This window comes from Cydia pomonella, chromosome 23 (genome assembly GCF_033807575.1).
Source record: "Cydia pomonella isolate Wapato2018A chromosome 23, ilCydPomo1, whole genome shotgun sequence".
NCBI classification, from domain to species: domain Eukaryota; kingdom Metazoa; phylum Arthropoda; class Insecta; order Lepidoptera; family Tortricidae; genus Cydia; species Cydia pomonella.
The window spans coordinates 5,542,789-5,569,416 of NC_084725.1; the positions used below are offsets into that span (position 1 = coordinate 5,542,789).

General features: G+C 35.6%; 1 protein-coding gene across 1 annotated transcript in view; it reads right to left on the reverse strand.

The window, feature by feature from the left end:
* Positions 1 to 20,871, reverse strand: part of LOC133530686 (mucin-2-like) — a 128,170-nt gene extending 107,299 nt beyond the window's left edge. The window contains exon 1 of the mRNA XM_061868705.1: positions 20,658 to 20,871. Coding sequence (XP_061724689.1) covers positions 20,658 to 20,760 — 103 coding nt within the window. The 5' untranslated portion in view covers positions 20,761 to 20,871. The remainder of the gene's footprint in view (positions 1 to 20,657) is intronic.
* Positions 20,872 to 26,628: the final 5,757 nt, after the last annotated feature.

Consider the following 26,628-nt stretch of genomic DNA (forward strand, 5'->3'; position numbering starts at 1 on the left):
TCCGATCGACTTCCGGTCTAAATTGTTTAAGTTCGGCCTTGCGAGTTGCCTTCGATGATTACAACAACTGTACAGTAATTAAGATTTCAGGTTCAGTCACAATAAGGTTTATTGTGCTTCCTTGTGTTCGTCGATAAAATTAATTATCGACGCTTTAACTAAATTAGTGATCGTTCCAAGTTTTGATCATAAACAGTTAAATTAAAAACTTATAAATAGAAAACTAAAAGTCGTTCGTTAGGGGGGGGGATATTGGCCAGCATTCTGGTCACCAGAAGCCTTCATAAGGCGCTTTGATAGCGATGCGCGCTTGTGCATTTTTTTGTATACTTCATGTCCACGTAGCTACTTGGATGACCGTAAATTATTCTATTTATCTTTCTTTTCTTCAATTTAAATTTAAAGGGCATTATGACTGTTCTTTCGTGCTACCCACAAACGTAAATAAGAGAAAACCACAGCCAAGTGAACTGACCGCCGGTTGAAATATGAATGGTCTACTAATATACGGAGTACACAAGGTTGCCGTTCACCTCATCTTATTAAATATTTGAACTTATGATCTTTATAGATCATTACTACGTAACTTTGTGTATTAGTTTTGTCCACTCACATTAATTCAGTTCAGTAGAACTGAACCTAGAATCTAGTAAGATTCTGTTCGCGACTTCAATGGATAGGAGTCATTAAACACATTCAACTGTATGTACACCCCCCTTTTTTAATAGCTTTACAAAATTTGAAGAATATATTCTTCGAATAACAAGGTTGAACTTCTATTTCCCACCATAGCTCTAACTGTTTAGGTGAATAAGGAGGACAACAACAAACGTGAATATCTGTAACTGTATCCCTTTTCAAGGAAATAAATGATTTGTGATTTACATATGATTATTGTGTGCCAGTAGGATTTATTAATGGAACTGATACTTATTTATTTATTTAAATTTAATTTTCACTGAGCCCCACTTTCTGCACCACTTTTGCCTTCATATAAGTTTGGACATCCCAATAATAGGTAAGGTGTGGGTGAATATAATAAAAATACCCTAAAGTTGAATTTCAAATTAGTGCGGACCCACCCATGGGACCCGGGTACGTCCTTAAACTACGTCCTAAAGAGAGGTATGGGCATTGTGAATATCATCTCCCTTTGTGTGGTAGGGCACAGCACAGCGGATGTCATTCCAGATCTAGAGCAGAGCCCAACTGGGGAAGTACCTTCACCTTACAGAAAACCGCAGCCAAATAACACTAGACCCTACTCATAGTGTTGTGTTCCTGCCGGTGAGTAAGGTTGCCAGAGCTCAACGAGGGGTAGGGAGCGTTTAGGGTCGGCAACGCGCATGTAACTCCTCTGGAGTTGCAGGCGTACATAGGCTACGGAAACTGCTTACCATCAGGCGGGCCGTATGCTTGTTTGCCACCGACGAAGTATAAAAAAAAAGTTACGTGGTCCTTGGCTATTGCGATTTCATGTCTAAGTATATAAATAAATACATAGAAAACATCCATGACTCAGGAACAAATATTTGTAAGAAATAATCACAGAAACAAATGCCCTTACCAGCGGTGGCACTGGCAGCATGGTTGCATTTCTATCACCTGTCACTATGCCTGTCTCTTTCGCACTTACAAACCTGTTAGAATGTGATAGACATGGTGACAGGCGTTAAAATGCGACCGTGCTAAGCCCGCTGGATTCGAACCCGGAACCTCCTGTTTCGTAGGCAGAGTACTCACTACGCTAGGAGGCCATTAAAATATAAGTAACTATTTCTTAAATCATCAGTTGCATGTCATCGATGTAATCTTACCGTGTCCCAAAAGCATCCTACGTCAGTATAAACGCAACCTTACATAGGTACTTTCACAATCTCCGATGAAAGGTCAAACGGTGTAGATATGTGTGCGTCTATAAACTGTGTGTGTGTGTGTGTGTGTGATGCTCCCGCGCATCTCCATTGGCTTTCTATTTTCGGCCGGTAAATCTAACAGATTCAAGTTATTAAACGCTTATTAACTACTTAACTGTTTTATTGCCTGTAATTGGTAAATTGCGATAATGAAGAGGGAAGAATAGCTTTTCTATTTAAATTTAATTTCGGGAGAAAACGGTTTTCAAGTACTAAATCTTAACAAATCACTTCGATTATGATGTCGATCGCTTCAGCATAATATATTCTAGGTTTATAGGTTTCGCTTTTTTGAAAAAAAAAAAAGAAAAATTTGTAAAAGTATGTACCAATACATTACCACTCGAAACCTTTACGTAAGAACCCTAAGTATAATTGTAACATCACGCTACATTGACTGATGGATGAATACTGAAGTCAAAGGTTAAAATATAATTTTAATTAGAAGAGTATAAGAACCTACGAAACGTTCTCATTCTGACTTAAATATTAGAAACCAAATGCTATTATAACATTTATAGCATATAATTTGCTTAGTATAAAAACGGGAATTAATCGCGTATTAAATTAAACAAAACCAAGTGCGAGTAGTTCGAAAAACTCGCGCGGCTAGGAGATGTTGATGTCAACTTTAGCCAGTCTTCTCCGAGACCACGGGGACAACGCCGTCCACGAAAAGTCGGAGGTAAATTTAAGTTAAAAATTGTGAAAGCTTAAATCAACGTAATTTGTGTATTTTTATTAACAGACAAGAATGATACAAGGTCATGTTGGATAAAAGAAACATAGTTACTTAGTATAATTTATTCAGAGCGAGAGAAACAGTAGGTATAAATGTTTACCAGTGTTTCCCGTACCCCATCCCATCCAACCTCATATCAGTTAACGTTATGGATCGTGTCATTCACGAAGACGCGTGCCTTGAGTCGTATGGTTATGTTAAGACCGCTTAGATTTGAAAAATCTGCACGTCATCGTGGATGACACGTACTATAGATACAAATAAAAAAAGAATATTGCAAATATTAATCCACAAGAGCCACTTAGCTATCAACTCTTCGACATCGTTTTTAAGAAAAAATTTCATCTTTTATTGACAAGAATAATTTGATTGTTATTTAATTAATTTAACTTAAAGGATAACAACATTAGATAACAAATATGTACCTAATGTTTACTTCTCAAGTTCTCATACAGATTAGGCCTAAAATGGACAGTAAGGGACTCCATATATGAGTGACATTGTTCACTATACTTAGTCATGCATCACTACACTAACTACTGTCACATTGTGATTGTGACAATTGTGACATAACAGTGTCATAACCACACAATGGGGCTTTTTTCTATACTATTATGAAGTGTTATATCATTGTCTAAAATGAACCTTATCATATTTTGAATGGATATTTTAGTAGCGGAAATTCCGTTTATTTTTTTCCGTAATGCAATTTGGTATAGGATTATCTGTTAAATAGATCAGTTTGGTGACAGTTGTCAGTTTCAAGGTCAGTTTTTGTTTCTATATATGTTTTACTAGCTACTTAGTCTTAACAATAAGTAACGTTTTTTTTTTATATCTAACAATTCATTAGTAAGTTTTTGTTTCTATATATGTTTTACTAGCTACTTAGCCTTAACAATAAGTAACGTTTTTTTTTTATATCTAACAATTCATTAGTAAGTTATAAAGTTTTTTGTTACGATAATTTTAACCCGTAAGTGACCCGTAAGTAAGAAACAAGTCTCTAAAACTCAAGATATATCGACAAACATGAATGATATGAAACAACAGATAGTCTAATATAAAATTTAACCGCAAACACCTACTTTAAATTACAAAAGTAAGCCAATTAAATGATGCTACAAGCAATTACTTAAGAAACAAGTATCAAAAAGATAAATATTGAGAACAGATAACTTGTTTTCAAAACCATAAAATGCTTCCTACAACGACTTCGTACGGTCGAGTTCATAAACATCTTTACACGCTTACGTTCCAAAAATATATTTACACTACCTTATTGTTAGTGTCACAGGCCTCCACTGTGCATAATTTTTTGGGCGTTTGGCTTGTAAAGATGTTTGTGAACTTGACAGTACCATCGTTGTCTGTTACTTGACAATTCATAAACCGTAGTGCAACTGTGTTAAAAAACGTCATTCGATACACGTGCGGAAATGTCATTCTTTCCGTACTAGCATCGAAATATACTATGCCATACAGTAAGCGCTCTTTCCATACAATACTGTGTCCATTTAAGAACTACAGACAAACTAATAAACTTCGGACATTTTCAAAAATACACACACTTATAAAAGAACGACTACCTATCGAGCCCAAAGAAGAATTATCGAACTTTTGGCATCTCATCTTGAGCATCTTAATTCTAAAGACGTGAATTATTACTTAATCTTCCTAACGAAATTACGGTTGATCATTAGATAGGCTCAAAATGCTGCTAACTATTATACCATCGATCGAAAGAGGCTTAACCTAAATCACACCAGATGGTGCTGATCGCTAAGTGTGTTAATTACCTACATCGCTGGCTATAAACCATTGATAATCGTAGTCGTTTTTATCTATACAGCTTCCAGGAAGCTGATTCTGTTTTCACATTTTGATATGGTTTTCTCATTTTGACACGACCACGAGTCGTGTTACTCGCGTTATCAGACTCTCTTACGCCACCTACGAGTAAAATGTTAATTTATTTAAACTTTATTGCACAGTAAAAATTGTACACGAGGCGAACTTAATCCCAGAAGGCATTCTCTGCCAGATGACCTTCAATAGATTGATTAAAATTTAACTTATTTTAATTTGACTTATATCTACCCTTTTATGAGCCATCTCTCTAACATCCTGCACCAAACTTATTATTTCTGCTTAGCCCAATGGTTGACTGGTAGAGAATGAACGAAGACGTTAAGTCTGCCATTTTTACTCTTTTCTGTTAATTTGTGCAATAAAGTTTTTAATAAATAAATAAATTATGCTGTTTAATGTGCTATTATTATTTTAGATTCGGTATGCTAAATTTAATGTGTTACTTAGGTATAGGGAGCGTGCATGAACTGTAGGAGGCAGCACTGGAGCCGTCAGATTTTTGGCGCGAGGCGTAAATGTGATGTTTATTATTCCGATGTAGCCCACAAGATGGCACCACTTACTATGCACAAGAAGACACGTGACGTGTAAATGTACATGTTTATGGTTCCGATTCAGGTCACAAGATGGCAGACCCTCCAACGCGCACGGTCTCTATACAATTTAAAGATTTAGTCTATGACTATAAAGTCCATGCACTAAAAATTTTGTGACAAAATACACCGCTCTGTTTCTCCCAAAATCAACGCTAATTTGAAAGTTATCGGGTACTTCCGCTTTCTCCGCCATCTTGGATAATGAGGGCCGATTACGCTTTATTGCATTACGCTTGTTAAGCTAACGAGTAAGGCATCCAAAAATATGTTTTAAAATTGTCATTGTCAGACTGGTAGCCTAAATTCACTGACGAACCTAGATATTTTGGTTTATGCATTGGTGGACCGTGGACCTCAAGAGTAAGTCAGTTTCACCACGTTTTCCAATCGAATTTTAAGAATTTTGACATTTTTCTTTATTTTTTAGCTGCGCTTAATGTCAATTTAATATTAAATTTATTAAAAACGGTCTACTTCCAAGTAGTGTGTTAACATTAATAACATAAGGATTAGAAAGGATGAGTAACTCATTTTTTTTTTACTTGGTAAGATTAAGAAATAAAGTTAATTTTATAAACGAAACGTTCTTTACTTAAACAGAACGCGCATGTATTAACTCCTCTGGAGTTGCAGGCGTACATAGGCTACGGAGACTGCTTACCAGCAGGCGGGCCGTATGCTTGTTTGCCACCGACGACGTATTTAAAAAAACAGACCTTAATTATTAATGCCATATTCGTATAATTTTAATTCAGATAATATTTTTATCGAGTTTTTGATGTTGTAAACGATTGAATGCTTTTAAACAAGGCATGTTTAATGTATGTTGTGAGCAGGAAACAATTAAATATAGTACTCGATTACACGTAGTAAAATTATTTATATACTCGATTAAAAAAAATTACAAAAAGTACCTAATTGACTTTATTTATGTCTTAAGTCGTAAAGATCCTGATAAGGTATATTACATATCGAATCGGACAAAGTGCCAAAAATATGTAGTAAACTCGGGTTACATTCACCCTAAGGGGTAACATTACCCACCCACAAAACCTTATTTTAATGGTTAAATAATTAATTAAAAACGACATCATGTGGTTAATCCGTTTAGGGCAATCTTTAAGTAAGGTTGTCTGGAAGAGATCGCTCTTTAGCGATAAGATCGCCTGTTGTCTGTCTCTATCATTAATCAATTGTTTTTCTTTAAGCTGTACCTTTTACTGAGGTGGGCCAATAAAGAGTCATCTATCTTTGGGGGTCGATTCAAAGAATTTATGAATTGAATAAAATGAGAAGAGAAGTATGAGCACTGTGAATGTCATCTCGCTTTGTGTGGTAGGGCACAGCACAGCGGATGTCATTCCAGATCTAGAGCAGAGCCCAACTGGGGAATTACCTCCACCTTACAAACCGAAGCCGAACCTAAATAACACTAGACCCTACTCATAGTGTTGTGTTCCTGCCGGTGAGTAAGGTTGCCAGAGCTCAACAAGGGGAGGGAGGCTTGTTAGGGTCGGCAACGCGCATGTAACTCCTCTGGAGTTGCAGGCGTACATAGGCTACGGAGACTGCTTACCACCAGGCGGGCCGGATGCTTGTTTGCCACCGACGTAGTTAAAAAAAATAATAATAATGGGTTTTTATAGGTGGGTAATGTTACCCTCTAGGGCTAATGTAGACATAACCCTAGTATACCGTGCACCCTACCTGAATATATGGGCAATACGGGCGTGCATACATATTTTTGGCACTTTGTCCGTGTTGATATCTAATACCTTGACTGAACAAGTTAAACCAATTTCCCTCTAGAGCGATAAAAGGCATATTGTACCGTAACAATATGCCTGAAACCGCAAGAATGTTGCCAATATTATATGTTGCATGGTGCATCTCAAAACATGTCTACACGTGGCCTCGGAGCTAGCTGTTACTTGACCCCAAACCTCGTTTAATTTATTTTTAATCAGGGCTCACGCGTATACTGGTCAATTGCTAAGTGGTTGCGCTTATTGCGAAGATCTGTGAGCGCTGGATTCCACGTATTTCTACATGTAGCTTAAGTATGTAGATTAACATAAATTATAGGCACTTGTTCTCGCTACTATTTCCTGACAACTTTGTTGCCTGAAAGTATGGTGTTCGTGTGCGTCAAATCCGATAGTTCTTATTTTTTGCAAACCTCGAGCGCCGAACGAACGCAACTTGCCAAAAATCGAAAAACCAGCGAAAATTTCAGTTTTTGTTTTTTATTGGGCGATTATAACGCTAAAGGACTAGTTTTTCAACCGCGAATTTTTTTTTTCGTTCGGGTCTCGAGGTATCAAACTTAGATTAGTCATTGGGCCAACATCATAAACAAGAAGAAGCCTGTAACAAATAAGAACTACCGGATTTGACGCAATTATAACGCAATTACAACATACCTTAGTCTAGACAGTATAATTATGCAGTCAAGTATATGTTCATATTTTTACTGGTAGCTTAAAATCACGGTATACCAATATTCATGTGTAGTCTATATACCATAAGGGCGTATAGTGTTGTTCTTGTTTTTTTAATATGCTAATATCGATATTAACAGTTGGCGATCGTAGCCCAAACCATTAACCTCAATGTATTTGATATTTATGCGCGATTGAAATCATAAATTCTAACGTATTCTAGGATTACTGTCTCTAAAAATAAACATGTTTGAAATATTACAGTTTAAAGTCTGTAGTTCACTTTTTGGCAGTATATTTATGATAAATAGTGTTGACTCAATTGAGCAAGTAATTAATTAATTCACGGAGGCCACGACGCCACGACCCTCTGCAATGAAGAAAACACGACACAAGGAGGACGAATTGAGCAAGTAGGTATTTATTTTAGGTTTACAGTAAACAATAAACATCAAGGTATTTTGGATACGCCTAGGTGTTCCAAATATAAAGAATAGGTAATAACATAACTTAATGCTGTAATAGTACAAACAAATGAACATAAAAGGCAATAAATAGATACATTGTTTACGCTTCTTTGTCACAAATGTACCTAATCAAATTTGATAATGCTTTGTTCAATATGTTGCTTTGTTGCTGTTTGTATGTCATATTTTAGTAAGTAATTAATATATGTTATTTATATGTAAAATTAAAGACAGAAAAAAAGAAAATAGGTTGCGACTTTTTCATCCGCAATAAGTATAGATATCGCAAATTAACAAGGATCATCACTTAGTCACACTTGAGTCTCGCAAAAACTATCGATAAAATCGTCGATAAAAAGTAATCGGTCGAGATCTGTATCGATATCCGTGAACACTCGACACTACAAGTCTCATTTTCAAAAAGGTCTTAGTGCTTTTAAAGGTTAACGCACATAAGTCGTTTTTCTACAAAAGTAAGGAGGTATATGTAGTGACCCAGTGCGATGCAGGTTTGCGCGCGGTGCCAGTGCCAGCGTTTTTGTAGATGTCAAAGAATTTTAAACCTTATTTTGTTGGAATAAGCCGTATTTGTTGACATGGTTTTGACGTCGACTATATCCTGTAAGGTGACATGGTTTGTAAGGTTGTACTGGTTTATGTTCGTTGGTAATGTAGATACTAAACTTAAGTTAACAAGTGTCTCGCTCAGTCGCAGCAGCAGTTTTGTTTTACGGTTGACTTTTGTTTGATTAACAAAAATGAAATGTGTTTGAAATAAAAACAGAACAAATTATTTTGACTCTACAACTACTTACTACAATATATCTATGCTAAACGACTTTTTTGTACGCCGGACCCTTTTTTATTAGTTTTTTTATAATATCTCACATCCGCGTTCTAGTATACCTATGGGTACGACGGATAACCATGTTGCATATATATGTTCTTTAGTTTGTAAACTGACTTTGAGAAATTGTTTTATCCCTTTACCGCAGAAAGCCATATATGGCGGATATGATATCCAATTCTATTGACAGCTATTAAAGTTCAAATTTTAACAAATATTTTATATTACATGCGATAAGGGGTTAAATAGACTCGAAGATTTGTTTCCTACAATAAAAAGGAAGTAAACAGAGAAAGTAGAGGTGGATGGGTAGATTTGTTACCTTCTATACGTTAAAGTATTTTTGATATATTATTGTATACAAACGTAGATCGTGTTTTTAGGCAAAAGCTCTTTATTCTACAAGTTAGAAAAAATAATTCTACATTGTTTTCTACTGTTTTTTATTAGATTTATGTATTTTCATACATTGACAAAAGTAAGGACGCTAAGCACGAAGAATTTCCAGCATTTCCTATCTCGCGCATAGCTATATTGTTGTCCCACTCGCGGACTGCTGGCATCAACATAATTAATAATTATAGAGAGAGAGATACGAAATGGCGCGTCAATGCAATAAATTCTTCATGATGATTAGCGTCTTCATCCGCTGACACTGGGTCGTCCCTTCAATTCCAGCCGTGCCACTTGCTAAACGATTCGGTGTGGTCATAAAATGGTTTGCGGTCAAATAGCTAATATGGCGGACATTATTTTAAAACGGTATGTTGATTGCTCTTTGGTAGGCTTAAACATTTAAAGCATGTAGTAGAAATCTCGTTGAGTATAGTGGTTATTTTAGCCCGTTTCCCGAAACTTTGGTACCAGTTAGAGGGAGTCGGCATTCGCACTATCTCCCCTCTGCCGAATCACATGCCCAACTGGGCATAGAGTGGTGCGTGTTGTGACTCGACTGTACATAAAAAGAGATCGAGGTGTGCAAGATTTGTCTTTGACGTGTGTCATTTTCTATGTATATGTGTCGTCATTATAGATTAGATTTTGTAAGTAGTGAGAAGTGCAAAAAAATGGCAGAACGATTTGTACGGTACGATATTGCTTGGGGTCCTCCCTTCAGACGTGTCGGAAGCCGGTGTTGCTTGAAGCTAGTTAGTTAATACATTATGTATTCTATTTTAATCTGTATTAGAGAGGGTTTTTTTTTGTTTCACAAGTCAAACGTACCTAATGCTATTTTTATTTACACATACTTAAGTACGCTGTCAAAACACTTTATTGGCGGTTGTCGGTATAGTTTAAATCGGTACTTAAACTGCAATTACAGTTTAATTTTACCTTCGATTCCCCCTCCGTATTTTTTACACGAATACGGTGAAGTAGAAATAAATATATATAGTCTGTCAAACAACTTTGTCAGTAGAAAAAGGCGCAAAATTCAAATTTTCTATGGGGTGATAACCCTTCGCGCCTACATTTTTTAAATTTGCCGCTTTTTTCTATTGAAGGATTTGGCTTGACAGACTATGCATACTATAATATTACTTTTATATATTGTGTAATATTGGTAGTTAACTTTATCCCTCAGGGCTAACAAATAAAACAGTATGGAGTAACGCTAAACAATAAATCCACCATTAATTTCACAACAATCAATCAATATAAATACACATTACACAATTTAAAGCTTTACAAATTAATCCTTAGCAATCCAACAAACGGATTTTGTTAGGGGAAAAACAACCATATCCCAATTATAAAAGGTTTAAATTAGCATGATAAAGGTAGCATCGATTAGGTACTTTAATCTTCACATACGATGCAAAAGGCGATACTTGATGCAATTTGGTTTCACTTTTCGACAACTTACAAAAAATCTTATCTCGCAAACGTTTTTTAATCTGAAAGGAACCCTATGATGTTAATAATAAGGTGTACATTTTAAGTAAATCGTGAAACATTATAAGAAAGTGAGAAGAATCGTGACCCGTTGTCAGAAAACTTGTTCTATCTTCACGCTTTTAAATGGGCGATTAGAGTTAATCGAAATGGTTCTGGTTACAAAGGTCTCTTGTTCTAGAACGAGAGAACCTTCTAGTAGGTTCTAGAAGGACTTCGGGTGAATGTGAAGTGACAGGTGGCAGAGGTCGATGACTTGTGTGGATGACCTTATGAGCAAAATCTAAAGGTCTTATTACATACAAAAAAAAAACTCATTACATACTATTTATCTCGTATTACGATTTTAAATGTACACCAACAATGTTATGACTTATGATTTGATTTCCAGCCAAATAATGTATAGAAATTACTTATGGTGTATCCAAAAATTTATAGATATAAAGTAAAAATCGGTATTTTTAAAGTAGTTAGTTTTTTTATAGTATCAGCGACAAACAAGCATACAACCGCTCTGAATTCATACCAATTTTGTGTTTATACAGTTTTAAAACTTTTCCTAAGTTAATTTAATCAGTGTTTAAAAAACATGTGAAAATGACAAATCTATTCCAATAAGTAGGTAGATAAGTTTACACGATTTCTTCGTGACCAATGTAATTTTATATCCAATTCCATTTCATATCACACTATTAATATAGCAAATGACTTTGGTCATCGACTTTTTCTTTTAATATCTACCATGTTGTCACAGATTTCTTCGTGCCAGTTCGCTAGCAAGGCAAAGACAACCTTAAAGTAAAGAACTAAGGTTTATTTTCTATTGTTTCAGGCGCTGACCACAGATTAATAAATTGGAGTGAAGTATGAAAAGGCCATTTTGGAGTCTGTTGATTGTTTTGGGAATATGTTTAAGCTGTAATTTGGAATGAGGCAAGCTTTTAACGATGTTTTAATAAAACTTGCATTAAAAAGGAATTATTTTATAACGGTATGAAAACATACTGCCGCCCAAATACGAAAAAATTGTTGTTTGTTAATGTTTGTATTTCATATCGTACAATTGTTTCATAATAATTATTTACTTTGATGTTATTTGTACAACCATGTAAATTTGTAAATACTGTGCATATAATATATACCTTCCAGAATTAACTGATGGATGACATTTTAAATTAATCCTTTACAAGTAATTCACCAATAACACAAATTTTAACCTTACCACAATGAAATAAGGTCACAAATTCACAGACAAGTGTTAAAACAAGGTCTATGTCACTTATCATAACAATGACAGACAAAAAGTGACATTTCAATAACCGTTACCATAAGAGCCGTAAGAAATGCAACAATACGAGTGATTATTGTATCACAATGCGCCTGCGCATGAGAAGTTAATTCAGAAATGGGGTAGGCAGACCTCATTAGTATAGTGTTATTTAATTTGTTTGGATTTGCCACTAATATATGTATTTAACACAAAGATATCAAATTATGTACAAATGACGGATAATGCCAAAAGACATTCTCTACCAGAATAGTTTTTTTCTACTCGTCGACTGTAATGGTTGAATTAAGATTTCGTATACCAAACTATAATTCCGTACTTTTCATGTATGGGCTCCCACTCAACACTAAGATTCATTTCGATACGCTGCAGTCAACTATAAAAAAAAAATTACCAATCACGTGCCGCCGCGCTCCCATAGAAAAGACTAAACGGGCGCGGGGCGAGAGTCGCGCGCTTATGTATATTTTTGTCTACTTAGACACTTACCAACTTTCTTTAATTATTTAGGTCTTATAGTAAAAAAATATTTTTTTTGATGACTCGTAGAAAAAGTAAGTAAGTAAGTAAATATTCTTTATTGCACCAACAATCATACATTTTATATACATGTAAAAGAAAAAAATGAATTTTAAAGGAAAATAGAACCAGGTAACAACAGGCGGTCTTATCGCTAAAAAGCGATCTCTTCCAGACAACCTTTAGGTAGCAGGAAATTTAGAACTCATACAAAAGTCAACAGGTAGTGCAAGGAGCTAAATATGGAGACTATTAAACACAAACACACATTCTACTTATATAAGTATTAAAACAATACCTAATATACTAATAAATATACAATATAATATAATACAATATATATATATAGACTTACACATATACAATATATAAAATGGCAACTTAAAAAGTATTGTATACAATAGTGATATAATCAAGCTTTTCAATCTCATACCTTACTTAGGCAGCCCAACAAGCTTAGTTGCCTAGGCACGGTACTCGACTGAAAAGCTCTCTATTATATCACGAGTGTATTAAATACTATTGAGTCATATTTGAAATCGAGAATTCTAAATAATTTTGTCTACAAGTTAAAGAGCTTTTTAGGAACAGCATTTGTGTATTATTTGTAACTTCATAAAACCGGAAAAAGTTGCGACAATCTCAGTTACGACAACGAGTCAACAATAATGTGCCGCCTGATTTTATTGATATAAGTAAATCTAGTGTTTTTATTGTACTTTTCCGCTCCAATTAGCTAGATTTTTTATCTCTTACCTAACAGTTATTCATCCACAATTTCACTTAAAACTTATACGAAAACCATTATATACATTGGATACATCAGGAAAAGAAATTTTTTGGCAAAAATTTCATTTTTGGTACAAGCTATTATCGCTGACTGTACTTTTCTTTCCACAGGCAATGAATACTCATCAAGACAATTCTAAAACACCCAAACACTAAGGTTGCGTTGTTTCATCACAGTTCCTATGACCACCTCCTGTCTCCATCATCAGATCAGCTCGATGGTACCATAATATGGCACTGTCACCCGACTTACATATGTATACAAATTTTCAGCTCAATCGAAAATCGAAAAGTGGGTCAAATTTAGCTTCCAAGACCCACACTAACTAACAAACTTACATACTAACAGAGCAAGTTAAATAAAAGCTTGTAAAATACAATTTTGCTCTTCGCCGAGTCAAGTAAATTACTCCATATGCGAAGGCTATACCCTCAAAGAAATATCGTATAAATGAAACTGATAACACCCTTCTTAGATTAAAAATACTTATCACTAAAAGTACTTATTTTACGTTTACATTTAATTCTATTAATTCATTATTCGTTCTAATCTACTATCTCTAAATTGCAAGACCATATCAAGCTTATTTAGGCTCGTTGGATTGAACCCATTGACCCATCCCATAAAACATAACCAAGCACACATTGATCCTTTCACAAAATCAAACACTGTAACATTACCCAACTGCGAAGCGTATAGCGGCAGTGAGTGACATTTAGATGACCGTTGACTTGTGCAAGTGTTGGCACACCCGGTCACTGCATGCCTGTGTAATCGGCCATTAGGAGATTCAGCAGAAATGTTACGGAACTTGTTGTATTAGACATCTTTGCTGGTTCATCTTGACAATGTTCTTACGCTTTTCGCCGCCATTGACTTGATATAAAGTCAGTACATTTCGTGTCCCACACGCCGCGACTTCATATCAAGTCGTAGTTTTGGTCAGGTTTGTATACGTGCAATGTTTGACGTGGCGTTGATGACACTTTTTTACTTCATTTACGTGGCGGCGAAAAGGTTAAATTACTCTCATCGGTCAAACACATTTTAGAATACAATCTGACCGCCCTGATATATATGATGGCGACTGTAATACATTCAGTCACTAGGAATACATATATAAAGTAAATGATTTAAAATTTAAAACAAGGATATGGTTATATCAGAAAATTTATGATGGAAAATTCGACACAAAAAATGTCCTGCAATATCACTTATGTGGATAATACAATAAAAGGTTACGACTGGGGCACATATACATATACATATCGCGCTTTTGTTATTTGAGTCTTATGTACAGTAAAAATGTATAGGTTGTAAACTTTAAAGTGCAGATGTCGCTAGTAACAGTGAGTGAGTAGTGTAAGGGTGCAGTTAGCTTTGGATTCGCTAACTTTGCAATCTACAGGAAAGACGCTAACGAGTTAAGCAATTTACTATAAAATGTGTAAGTATATCTCTATTACACGTCAAATCCAAAGGAAAACTTACTTATTTTTTTTATTTTACGAGAAAAAATATGGGTTTTAAGAAATAAGAATAATAAATTAAGAAGTAAAGAAGAACTTACATACAAAATATCATAATCAATAGGTAAATAAGTATAAGTTCAAAGTTTGGAAAAACTCATTTACACAAATACCACAATTCAATTGCATCATCTGCCTGCCAGTAGCCAGTTTTGGTCTATTTGTTTGAACTTATTTCTTTTGCCAGACTTGAACTACTTTATTAATCTAGATCATTATATACCTATCAATATCGATCGTTAATTAAAATAGCGATGAAGTTAATTTGGTTGCAAACTGGTATCGCTATAATGTCACAACTATATGGTGTAACATTTGAAAGAATGTGAAATATACACGATTGTGTTGATGCGAAATTAATTGTACCTATTAGATCTGGCTACCTTTAAATAAATCACGTTCTAATTTCTTGGGAAAACCTGAATTAGATAGAAATATTGTATTATGTTATATTAAACTTAGGGTCTGTTTCACAATGTCCATGTAAAGTCTTGAATAAGCTGTTGGCGTTTCACAATCTTCAAATAACCTTAACTGGTAGATAAAGTGCTAAGTTTTAAAAGAAGTTTTATCTGGCAGTTAATTTATTTGTTAATTATCTATCCAATATTTTACTCAGACTTTGTGAAACGGACCCTTAGGCTTATAAGTTTGCTGAATTAGGTATATTTTGATGAAGTATTTAGAATCGAGAAACTGACTCAATATGAACCTATTATATAAATATCTAGATTGATCAATGTATCACTATTTTAGTCCAAAAGTATATTAAAATACAATAAATAAATAAAATGAGTATCAGAAGCATTAGGTAATTTAAATGTAACTATGATTAACCAAATAGATACCTATGTAACAAGCAGATCTATAGCAGAAATAATATTTGGGGACATACTTGCACAGATCGGCCTAGCCGAAAACTAAACAAAGCTTGTACTATGGGTACAATACGACGATATACATGTTTAAATAGAAAAATACGTACTAAATAAATAAAAATACGTACTTATATACATAGAAAACTCATGAACAAATATCCGTGCTCATCACATAAATAAATGTCCTTACCGGGATTCGAACTTGGAACCATCGGCTTCATAGACTGACAGGGTCACTATCCACTAGGTCAGACAGGTCATCAAAATAAAAAATATTTTCACTAACTTGCAAATTTTTTGTGTATATGCGCGTAATTTGCATGAAGTTACTTGTGTTTTACCAAAACCGAAACCAGTTTCATATATTTAAATTGAAATTGGTCAAAACTGCATCTTGGCCAACAGCAGGTTATGTAAAAAAACCTTGACATTAATGATATATGAGAACATTTGCAACACGATTATAATATTAGACTCTAATTAATTATGGATGCTTGCTTATTAATTCTACTTCATTATATATCATGTGGAGATCCGAGCTGATAGGCTAGAATATGTATAAAATTTATATTTTATACATATTCTAGCCTATGATAACTGTTATTTCGTTTAAAGATTCGACTTAACGGTCCAAATACGAGTAGCTTTCTTTCAATATCGAATCCGTAAAGCATAAACATCAAAGGAGGAAGTCATCAAAATACTACCCCATTTTCATTATCTTTGGGGATTGAATTTGGACGAACCAATTCTTAGTTTAGCCCGGCAGCATTTGAGGAAAATACTCGTATTATGTTTCGAATTTCGAAGCCAGAACATTAACGGTTTAGGCTGTGCGTTGTCTGTCAGTAATCAGTATCTAAGTAAATAACTGTGTGTATATGGATATGACTTGGCATTCTATTTGATATTATGTATGTTTTAAAATTTTCCTCAGGCTAAGACTAATACTTGCATAGAATTTTTTAAATAAACGACCTGATAGTGTCAAGCTCTAGCACGATTTAGAATTTAAGAATGTATTAACTAAGTGGCTTCAAGAATATTGTTTTTCTTCAGTGAAGGAATATATGGATATGTGATATTAACATATAGGGATTAGAATAAGTAGATTATAAGTACATTTTAACATTTGCATGCTGTTTCGGCTGAATACTGTGACAATATTTAATGTAACACCTTGTCTGCACGTTTACTACACCTGTTGTCCAGACAGGAAAAAAGACTACGTTTTTATAGGAAAATGACAGTGACCTATCCTCTTGATTGATTATCACCAAGGTTTTTAATTATTTACTGAAGATTTAGGAAAGATTTAAGAGGGAAGCATACGACCTACTCATCCATATAAATGTAAGATAGTAAATGTTTATTCCACTTCTAAATATTTTCCATTCTCCATGATTTTTTAGTATGTTATTGACACAAAAAAAAAATTAGGTTTATAATTTTCGTTTAAAAAATAAATAGTTTAAAGCGAAACCTATAAACCTAGAATATATTAAGTATGCTGAAGCGATTGACATCAAAATCAAAGTGATTTATTAAGATTTAGTTACTAGTATCGTTTTCTCCCGAAATGGAAATTTCATAGAAAAAGGACCGTTATTTCGTTAGGATCGCAAAGATCTTCCCTCTTACGGCCCGATTCGAAGAACGAGATACTATAACGATAATTTCTGGTTGAGATAAGTTCTCATTTAGATATCATTTGTATGTCGTATAATTGACAGAAGCAGCTCGATTCGGGCAATCAATGTCACTTTGATGTTAGAAATATCGTAGATAGATCTTATTTGGATCACAGCGGAATCGAAATAAACGTCAATTTTGACATGTCGTTTAGTTATCGATCTTTTACAGATCTTTCCAAGATCTTAAACATGTCTTAATCATTGTTCAAATCGGGCCGTAAAGTTAGAAATAGTAAAGATTTTGCAAATCACTATTTAGACAAAAGGCCTTGACCAGTTGGCCACCTAATCAAAGATAGGTATAATGGCTCATTAACATAGTTTGACACAAACGGGAACCTGTCGGATTTAATTTTGTGCTTTTGGCATTCTTCTGGTTACTCTCCACATAAGTCGCCTTTTTGAACATTAGCAAAAGCATTTGGTAAATTGAATTCTATGTGTACGTGTTAAGGTTAGAGTTTGATTTTAAGTTACGTATCAAACGAGATTTTACAACATCTTTACTAGTATTCTGAACTCAATACGCATGAGTTAAGATTTAATTTCGAATAACTTTACTAACCGACTTTTCATTGATTTAAAGATTTAATGAAGGTGTATATTTTAATACGAAAATAGAAGAATTCATATATCACACCAATTTATGAAATGCCGCTTGACCTGCTGAGCTTAGAATTAGTTATAACTTTTCATTGCCAAATTTAACCTCTTAATATCATATAGGGTGAGTGTTTTGAATATTTTGTAGTTTTTAGAATAAGGTAACTTCCGTAGTTAATAGCATAGTAAGGAAACATATTCTTCATGCAATCATTTTACATTTTGTTCTTACTGGGTACATATTTCACTAACTTTTTATTAACTGTAATTTCCTATAGAACTAACGTTGGAAATAATAAGTTTCTCAATCCTTCTAGAAATATAAGTCTACCCACTTTGTAAAAATCTTGGAAATCATAGTTAAAGTTATGCTTAAATCTATTTTAATAGTACAAAATTACATTCCGAATTGTAGTTTTCATGCATTGGTAATGCCTTTAGTTGTTTTTATGTTAGTAGAAGTAGATTTAATAGCTTTCGATTCACTTTCTTCCTTGTTTAAAAAAATAATGATGTTTCTACTTGTGACTGCCACATCATTGATCACCATTTAAATGCTTTGGGGTTCACTAAACCAGCCTACTGTTCAATTAGCACATTAATTTGGCCTAAATCCGGATGTCGCAGTCACTAGTTAAAAATCGGACTTTTCTTGAAATGGCCATTTTACCGGAATTCCAGGGACCAAGTCTGGGGTTTCAATTGGAACACACCGACCCCACTGCGCGTGCTCCCGTTCATGTTCCGGAAGGTTCCGGCTGAGGATCCGGAACCCTGCTGATGACGGCCTCCTCTACAAGTGCGAAACCGTAGTGCAGGGAAGTGACCCCTATCAAGGGCTTGTTTCCGACCTAACTGTGTAGTGCCAGCTCAGAAAAGACTCACGACCTTGTCCTTCTTTTAGTTAGTTTTTTTTTGTTGTGAATACATCTTGTAAATTTTACTCAGGTTAGTTTTCTTCCGTCTCACTCTGCAGTCTACCCTAATTATTGCGACGCTAAACGTCACATTTGGCCATTTGGCCATTTGGCCAGCCATAGAAATGAAAAATCCAAAATTTGCCACTGGAATTTGAACCTATAGTGCACGGAATACAGTTGATTTTATTTTGTTTGAAAATTGCACGATACAAAACAAATGCAACTCTGTCCTAATTGAATATGATTTAAATTTAATCGAACTAAATAAGTTCTATAGGTAGGACCTTGGGCCTTACGAGGATATTAATAATTTGACTTTTATTATCATTGGTAAGAGACCTCAAGTCTTATGGTTCTAGATTACACAGCTGCTTGCTGCTGGAAGAGCGGGGTCTCCTGTCACAAGTACTGATATACTTACTAGGAGGTCCCAACCCTTTCTCAATTTAACACAATGATTGTGACCAACAAACGATTTTTTATATTCAGTTTTTCATAGATTAGAAAAAATTGACTCAGTTTCAAGGAAATCATTTACGTTGTAAATTATTCAGATAACTACAAGTATTTAATTATACGCGAAATCTTGAATTTTTTTGGACACTCCAAAAGACAACTTAAAAGTTTTAAAACATGTTGAGACTAAAAGACAGTCAAGTCTTATATGAGGACTCCAAATTACTGATGAGCCTGATGAATGAGAATGACATGAATAGTTTCCAAAATTGCGTTTTCACATTGAAAATTTTCAGAAATTTTAATGAGGATCAAAATTTTCCGTTTCCAAAATGAATTCCTATTAAATTTTCCATAAATTTCCAACAACTTCTCCAACGGTTTTGGAGCTTTCCGGAACCCGTACATTTGTACTGCAAATGCTACTTATCTGTAGCAAAACTACTATAACTAGAATGTACCTTTCTGTACCTAATTACTTAGTGATTGGTAACATGGGAGTGTTAAATAACTTTCACTGCTATTACATTACCAGTCTTACAGCTCGATTTTGACATTTTGACCCACTTAAATGTATCCGGTTGGCTTGTCAATTTATACATACGGTAATTTTTGCACCATTGAGGAGAATGTAAAGAAAATTATCTATATTTTTCGATCGGATAGGTTTATTTAAAAAAAACGGTCAAGTTGTTAACCTCATCCTTTTTTTAAGTCGCTTAAAAAAAAAAAGATTTGTCGTTGAGATGGTTTTTGATTTTTAAATTAGTTTAAAAAATCCAAAGCAAATAAAGATTGATCAATGATTTTTGAATTCTTATTTAAAAAGGTGTAATTATCGCAGTAAGGTGCGAGTAGCTTTACCTACATAGAGCGCGTTGATGTCTTTACTACTACATGAAATTTCATGTAGTTATACTCACAAAATGCCTTTATTTTTTATTTACTTCCTACATTCCACACTGTTACGAGTATTAATGCTTTTAATACTCGTAACAGTGTATCATAGAGCACTTTTTTATTGTAAAATCGTCTGGTTCTTAATACTTTTGCTATTATAATTTTACCAGAGACATTTTTTTGGTCGTTACCAAAGTTTAAAAGTTATCTTGTCCCATAAGTACCTTACAGAGGGTAGGTCTAACATGTTCAACTTGTCAATTTGACAGTGATTGTGCGGCCCACATAAAAAATGTGACTTACCTTGACACGAAACTAGAGCTGAGCTTAAAATTATAGCGAAGCACACGAAGCCTCCAAAGCTCCTCATGTCGAAAGCACATCCAAATAATCTCGGCTGCAGCATTTTTTCACACACTTTTAAATGGACATCACAACACCACGTTTAAAAAAGTTTTTTATTTTTTCGTAATTTTTTTTTCCAAAAAATTTTTGTAATTTTTTTTTTTTATGTAGTCATGTCCGTTGTCCGTTCGTTTGTCGTGACCGTTGTGAAAGTTGTTCGCGGCGCGTTCGGCGCTTGACTGAGACGGGTCGGCGCGCACGCACCGCCACCTCTCTAGAACGGAGCGCCAGGGGTCGTCAACGTTTTATCGGTTTTGGTGCATCCGGGATTTGAAATTTAATAAAATATGGGAAAATTTAGAAACAGATTACAAAATTAAGTAGTAAAAACACTTTTCTTTGGGGAAAACAATTATATTAATATTCTAGGTGGTTGTATCTAAACAGGATATAATAATATAGGTATTTTTTTAAGTGCCATATACTCCATACTACATAATCAGTTAAGATCGAGTGCATGTATATTTCATATACCTATTTCAAATCTAAAATTTCAGTTTACAATATTTTTTATATGCCCTTTAAATAGAACAGATGGCCGTCGAGGTTTTTGCAGTATGCTTCCTTAAAACAGCCATCGTAATTAAATCATCAATCCATTGTCAACAACCCTATATTTTACAGCAAGTGCAATTTTTAGGAAATAAAGAATAATAGGCAGTCCTATACATTTCCGGGAACTTTATTGTGGTAATTTAGTCCGAAAAGGCTTGATTCCCCTCTAGGTTAGAAGTTCAAGGGGCCTAGCCAAGATGACAATCGTTTGCAGGAAACGAAACGCTATTATCTCTCTATCACTCTTCCATACTCGTGCGATAGAAACAGATTTGACAGTGGTATACTATCGTAAAAACTAGACTTTCGTCATATCTTATGATTTAGCAGTAGGGTTCTCCATTATCCATCCACACAGAAAGTCATCGCGGAAAGTCACTACGAGCAATAGTGATAAATTTAGTACAGTTTCATTTCATTCATAGAAGAAGAAGTAGGGAATCATTTGTTTACTTTCATACATACAAATATATAATCACGCCTATTTCCCGGAGGGGTAAGCAAAGACCACGGATGTCTACTTGCTACGATCCTGACATACCTCTTTCGTTTCCTTCACTTTCATATTATTCATCATACACGCTCGCCGGTTTAGGGTGCTCTTGACCTGGCCTTTCTTCAGGATTTCCCCGATTTCATTTTCCTTCTAGCTTACATTCAAATATAGCAGTTGAATCTACAATGATGTTTTCTGATATAGTTTAGAGTCCCAAATTTAACAATACTAAATTTAAAAACTTAAAAAGTGGGTTACCCCTGTTGCTTCCCTGCCTATATTTTCAATCAACATTTTTTCCGAAACCTTATCTTTGATTAGGGCATCCGCTAGCTGGCGCGGTTGTACGAAGCGGCTGACCGGGTTAACAAAAAATAGTATGAGCAACGCTAACTGGCGCGGCGCGCGCGACGGATTTTACCTACAATGGCATCCGCGTACGTGCGCCCGCTTCGTGCACCCGCGCCATTTGCCTATCTATTTATCTAATTTTTACACCAAGGAATGATCTGGAATGAGCTTCATGGTGATTTTTGACGTTAGGAGGGATCCATTAAAAAAATATGAAATAGAAAGGGAATCACTTTAAGCAAAAGCTGCTTGGCCTAAAACAATGCTTTCTGAAATGTTTTAGAGAAAAATATTAAAACGATGTCTAAAGCGACTGAACAAAAAGGAAAAAAAGAATAAATTCACACGTTTCTGTTAAGCTTCGATAGCGCAGTTGGTTAAGAGTGTTCGGACTGGTTTTCCGAAAGGTCGCAAGTTCAAATCTTGGTCATAGGTGATTTTTTTCATTTTTATTTAATTTCAAAATTTTAAATGAAATATTTTAAAACAGCTCAGTTTCCGCGTTGGTTGCGCGCCGCTGTAGCCGAACCCACTTCACTTTCAAACTCGGTCGCGAGCGAACACCGGCGTCGAGCCTAGTTCGGCTGTGATATGCAAAAACTACTGACCTATATGCCAGGTGTAAACATCGAACAGGTCTGTAATATACGCCACGGCAGACGATGTGGCAGAATATGATTGCAAGAAGGCCCATTACAAGCTGGGGTGTTCCAGCTGAGATCGTGCCATTAAGACGAAAGTGAAGGACCCGCGTGAAATCGCCTTTTCATACAAAAGTAGTCCTCAATTTTCTCTCTGGATATTAACATGATTGAAAATCTTTTGACACAATTTATTGTATATCAACCACAGCTATTAGATTTTTATCGATTTTTTAATTATTGTTGGAGTTAGAAGCATTTTAAATTTTGTATGAAATCTGTGTCTACAATTTTTTATAATAATAAAATAACCGGCCAAGTACGAGTCGGACTCGCGCACGAAGGGTCCCGTACCATTATCTAAAAATCACTTTTTTGTATGGGAGCCCTTAAATATTTACTTTATTCTATTTTTAGTATTTGTTGTTATGGCGGCGACAGAATACATAATCTGTAGAAATTTCAACTGGCTAACTATCACGGTTCATGAGATACAGCCTTGTGACAGACGGACGGACGGACAGCGGAGTCTCAGTAATAGGTCAAAAGTCAAACGTAGGGGCATAGCTATGGTTAATATACATCAAATTATATATAGTTTCCATAATGTCAATATCCAGAAGGAAAATGGGGACTACCTTTGTATCGAGAATCGGCCGTCCTCTTCCTCTTAAGTGCACTTCAGCCAGGGTTGTCATATGAAAATTTGGAATATCCTAACAAAATTCTGGACATCACCCCAAAAATTTTGCCATTTCCTGGACGGCCATTTCTTCAACTTGGAGGTTATCGTTGCCGTGCGTATGAGTCTTCATGATTTTTCTTCTCATCCTAATTTTACTTACACGTTGGGGTCGAAGTCTACAAAACTACCGTCTTTATACAACCTTCAGAGTTTGCTATGATGTAACGAACAAAAATACTTAACACTATTTGCTAACCTTAGAGGTTTTTTAACGCAAACCGAAAAACAAACAGGGACGGTTAGTTTATAGCAACCTTGTGTACTGTACATATATGTAGTTTCTTATTAAATAGTCAAGTATTTAGTTTTCTTTAACTACGAGTTTCTAAAGCGACGTACGTTTATACGACGTACATGACAACGACGACGACGTACGCTTTTTACAATTTTCTTGCTGGTCCATATTGGGATACCCTCCTCCAATTGAGGGGGGATTTAAATCTCCTTGGGTCAGAGGTGTAGGGTTAGAGCCGGTATAGCTTTATTTGACGTTCATAAGTTCATTGTAATATGCCTACTTGAATAGTAAAATATCTTTATCTTGATCAAGATAGAATAAGGAACAGAGTAATAAGGGAAAAGTGTGGACTGACTGAACGAATATGTAGTGACAAAAATTGAGAAAGGTGTGTTGAGATGGTTTGGACACGTGGAAAGAATGAGTGAAAGAAGGTTAGCAAAGAGAGTGTATAAGGGAGAAGTAGAAGAGGGAGCTGGAAGGGGTAGACCTCGGCGGACTTTCTCTGATCAAATCGGGGAAATCCTGAAGAAAGGCCAGGTCAAGAGCACCCTAAACCAACGAGCGTGTATGAGGAATATTATGAAAGGAAGCGAAAGAGGATGTCAGGATCGTAGCAAGTGGAAATCCGTGGTCTCTGCCTACCCCTCCGGGAAATAGACGTGATTATATGTATGTATGTATGTTAACTAAATCACAACACAAATTATAACAAGATCTATCCCGCATTCCGTCCCCCGCAATGGCAACCGCTGACATTTGACTTGACACTATGGATTAACACCCTAATTATTGAAACTATCAACTAACCGACTATTTGTGACAGAGGTCGCATATCATTCATCAACACAAAGGTCGCATATCATTCATCAACACAAAGGTATAAAATATTAATAATCTATTTTGTGACTGATAATATTTGACCGAGCATTGGCGCAAGCGATTCAGCTTGGGCAGAAATGCTTTTTCCGGATGTTCTCCCCTACAGGTCGCAATTCTCAAACGATTTTATCCTATCCCGCAAGCATAGTATTGACAAAGGATATTGCCTCGACTTCAATAAACGAAATGGTGATTCATTAGTATACGTAATTCATAGGTACAGGTCGGCCCTTTGATATATAAATAAAAAAAATATTATAATTACCTGCCTTTTGAAAAATTTAAATACTCCCTCATACCTTTCCCTCGCACCTGTGACCAAGTGCAGGAGGGTCACACGCGCAGAACGTTTCGAAAAGAGAACCTCTGGGAGAGGTGGAAGGCCAATGACCCCGCGTCCACTCAGGTGTTTATTATTGTTTTGTGGTTTCGCTCCTCGAGTGGGAAACACGGACTTATCAAATTAGTTCTTCTGTCGGTGTACCGGTTGCCTGATTGATTTTTTTGAGTTCCGAAGAGGGACTCTTATTACAACGAAATATGATTGATTATTAAATGAGTTTTGGGATTATTGTTTTATTATGTTTTAACCCACTTGTGTCAGTTGTGTTCCATTAACAAATATATAAATAAATAGTTGTAAGTTCATTGAAGCGTTGCCGGTAGCTGGTGGGAGGTAGTTAGCCTGGTGGTATGGTGTGCGGTTTTCGGTACAGTTCGGCCAGTATCGTACAACTTAATAGAAAATGTATTCAATTTAGGCATATTACAATACACACCGAGCTGCAACATTTAATGAACACATTATGAATGAATCCATTCATTAAGTGGCCATGTAATTTTGCTGGACGGCACTCAAACAAAAACAGGGCCATTTCGAGCGGGTAAAATATCCATTGCCAGCGCGTCGCCGCACTAATGCAGATACATGATGTTTCACGGCATAATGACAACATTTCCGCGCATGGTTAAGTTTCTCCAGCTTTGTGAATTTGTGTAAGTTTGTCTTGTACCTTTTCCTTACATATCTTAACTTGACATGACCTTTTCGCTATCAACCGCCAAATCGATGCGCAAGAATCCGGAGAAAGTGTGTAAGCTGGGTACGTGACGCCAATACAGGTTACTGATGCGTACGCGCTTCGTTCCAATCGAAGCTTTCTCAAAGGCTCAGAAACCAGTATAAGCACGCTCCTCGGTTACATCCTGGGTTAATTTCTTTTTTTTTTATTAGACTAATTTAGTGTCCCACTGTGGGAGTAGTGGGCCTTTGAGTTTCCTCGATCGTATAGTTTGTACTTTCCCACCAATCAGGATAGAATGCATCCAAGTCGTCCCGAGTCTGCCTGCACCCCGGCCTGCACCATTTATGGTGTTCCGTGGATCCCACTCGGTAACCATTTTGGCGGACTGTTCAGGGTGCAAGCGGCAAACATGTCCAGCCCAGTCCCACTTAAATCAGTAGCAACTCTAGTTATACTCGTAGATGTAGATGTACACGGTACATACATTAACACAAAAGCTGTCACTCGGACGCCACGTCACCGAAGTGTCAAAACTGAAATTGAACTTTATGCATATGCACGTAGATCTATGTTGCTCTGTGGTCTGTGATGGATTAATCCGTCATTCACGTTGTATCGCAGTTGGGATATATCCCGCCGTTGGCGTCGAAAAGGTGAAATTTGGATCAGGCAACAACGTCCATCTTGCATATACATTTTTAAGACCCTTAAAAAGGAAATGAGTACAGTTCTTTGACTCTACTGTTACTGTCGAAAGTTTGTCTGATTATAGTTCTATGGATCTAAAGTTCACGTTAAAGTGGTTTGATAAAAACACGACGCATTGGTGCTAGTGTTACTACAGTTAACACTCTGTTAGGCGAATGAGGTGACAAGACATACTAGGATTTCCTGTCGGCTCCAAAACATCAAGTACGAGTACCATCCTCACTGTTA